At 32.7% G+C, this 2,767-nt stretch overlaps 1 protein-coding gene across 1 annotated transcript in view; it reads right to left on the bottom strand.

Annotated features, from left to right (window-relative positions):
- Positions 1-2,209: 2,209 nt before the first annotated feature.
- LOC132174070 (protein BOBBER 1-like) overlaps positions 2,210-2,767 on the bottom strand; it is a 1,134-nt gene continuing 576 nt past the window's right edge. The window contains exon 2 of the mRNA XM_059585779.1: positions 2,210-2,237. Coding sequence (XP_059441762.1) covers positions 2,210-2,237 — 28 coding nt within the window. The remainder of the gene's footprint in view (positions 2,238-2,767) is intronic.

Below are 2,767 nucleotides of genomic sequence, written 5' to 3'. Positions count from 1 at the left end.
GTAAATCAATCCCATGAATTAAAAAACTTGATTTGTACTTTGCATGAATTTCCCATTTCTTGAATCATGGAAGTAACAGTAAGAAACTGGAACAGAGCAGCAGAAACCAAAAATCGACTTTAAACAATTCAATATATCACAAACCCCACCTAATCATCACTTTGGTTGTCAAAAAACAAATTATAGAATACCATAACAGAGAAAAGATAAACTCGGAACCCCAGTAACCAAGTTCCAAGTTCTCTTCTTCTATGATACATTTTCTCAGCAACCAGACAGAACATACCAGTACATTTAGAAAACAACGAAAAAGATTGACCTATTTACTACTTTCCCCTCTTTTTTCTGCCGAAAGGGAAATTAATTTCAAGTGCATTTAGAAAAAAATTAATGTTAGACATTTTCATTGCCTTCTATTTCAACTTCAAAACAGCCAAATAAATTTGAGAAAAAACGGAACTAAGGAAACTGGGGTTTAGTATTATATTATTATCTTATACTGCAGTCTTCAGCTGACTTTAACATCGGCCATGGCCCATAATAATGCAAAAGAATTAGATGGGCCAAAAACATTGCTTTAATTAGTACAACCATGCCTGATTGAATATATATATATATATGACAAATGGGTTGAGAAAAGATAAACAAGAGAAAATACCTTAGTGAGAAACCTGTCACAGAGAAAGAGAGAGGCCGAAAACGATGGTTTGCTTTTGGGGTGCGGTTACCTATGTCCGATTGCAATAGATAAGCGGGAAAGTTGGCGCGGGAAACTAAGGCGCGAACTTGTACTTGCCCCCCAAAAAAACGCTTAAAAGAGTAATTACTAAAATTTAATAGTGATGTATTCTAAGGTTAATAGTAATTGTAAAAGTTATATGGATTAAAAAAAAAATGGGTTAAGTACCTTTTGTTCCATGTGGTTTAATAATTTTATTTTTTTATCATTTTAGTTTCGTTTTGTATTATAGATGGTACCTCAATAATGATTAAAAACGAAAATAGTACATCTGTTCAAAAATTGACGAAAATTCATATCAACGCCCCTAAAATATTGACATGTGTCCATAAACCTAATTAGAAATTAAAAAATAATAATAATAATTTTTTTTAAAAAATAAAATGATTAAAAACATTAAATTTAAAAAAAAAAAAAAAAATGGAAGGGTGGTAGGCCACCCATTTTACCAAAAGAGTGTGACCACCTCTATTGATTTTGGTGTCACACTTGAGATTGGTTTGGCACATGCGTTTCTATATTTGAGTTGTTGAAACCCCCGTTTGCCCTGGAGCCACCCCTTTTCAGTTTTTTATTTTTAATTTTTAATTTAATTTTGTAATGTTTTTAGTCATTTTAGTTTTTTAAAATTTTTATTTTTAAATTATGTATATGGACATATGTCAACTTTTTAGGGGTGTTGACGTGAATTTCCGTCAATTTTTGGACATTATTTAAATGGAGATACTATCTTCGTTTTTAACCATTTTTGAGGTACCATCTGGAATACAAAATAAAACCAAGGAGGCAAAAAATAAAATTGTTAAACCACAAAGGGCCAAAAAAGTATTTAACAAAAAAAAGAAAAAAAGAAAAAAAAGTCATACTTATTGCAATACTTTTATATTTTTGAAGCAATACTATTTATTTAGTATTATTTCAAACTAAAATAACGTGACAATGAAAATTCGCAATCAATTTTTTTAGCAAGTGTTAATTCAAAGGTAGACTATCACTTTCGTAGCATCATCTTAATAATAAGTCATAATTGAGAATATTGTCCGCCGCCCCATGGCATAAAAAAGAGCAAGAGATCCACCACATTATCATAGGCCTTCATTTTTCATGCTATCAAATTAGACACTTTATTAGGAATTGGTGTTAAAATGAAAAGTAGAAATCCTTAATATTATTGAAAAAATAAAATTACAAATTTGACTTTAAAAAAAAAAAAAAACCTCAAGAATTCGACCAACCCAAGATGAAAGAAGGTAGGCAAACCACCCACGTGGGATCTACATGCAATCTTCTTTATTTTCCACGTGTGCTATATCTTTATCTTCTTTTTTAACCAATTATTATCTAATAAGCACAATCCTAAATCAACCACAATTATATTAAATATATAATTAATCCAAAATCAGACGTCTAAAAGGACTTCAACTTCCTTTCCCTTTATAAATACTCGCCACCCCCTCTACAATAGACCCTTTACACAGAGATGGCTAGAGTGCAGTATCTGTAAATCAGAGAATTTGTCTAAGAGTGGGAGTGGGAGTGGTACAAGGGTAATTTGCAGAGCTTGCTATGAGGGAGTTTGGAAGATAATCGATCTGACGAACAAGGCAAGTGAAAGTGGTAGTACACCAAATTCGTCTCAGGCAAGTGGAATAATTACTTTGTAAGAATACCGTTATGAAAAACAGTTATAAACAGTTTGGAGTTGCGGACAGTTATAAACAGTTTGGAGTTGCGGGCAGTTATAACCGCCCCTTTTACACCACTATTAAAAATAGTTTTTCAAAATATAAAGAAAATTGTTTTGGTAATGGTGGGATTGGGGATGGCTCCATAACAAGACTGGTGGGTTCAAACCCAGTCCGACTAAAGCCCATGGCTAAACGGGTCAAATATGAGAGAGTTTTAAAGCAGGATCCGAATGTAATCCTATTCGAAAACGGCGCAGACAACTCTAGAGACTTCCAAATCCAAAATAGTGTAACCGCCTTTCTTACTTCACTTCCCAACGCCTCTCTCTCTCTCTCTCTC

This window comes from Corylus avellana, chromosome ca3 (assembly GCF_901000735.1).
Source record: "Corylus avellana chromosome ca3, CavTom2PMs-1.0".
Taxonomy (NCBI): Eukaryota; Viridiplantae; Streptophyta; class Magnoliopsida; order Fagales; family Betulaceae; genus Corylus; species Corylus avellana.
The sequence above is the reverse complement of the archived record's forward strand: the minus strand, read 5'-3'. Positions and strand labels throughout refer to the sequence as shown.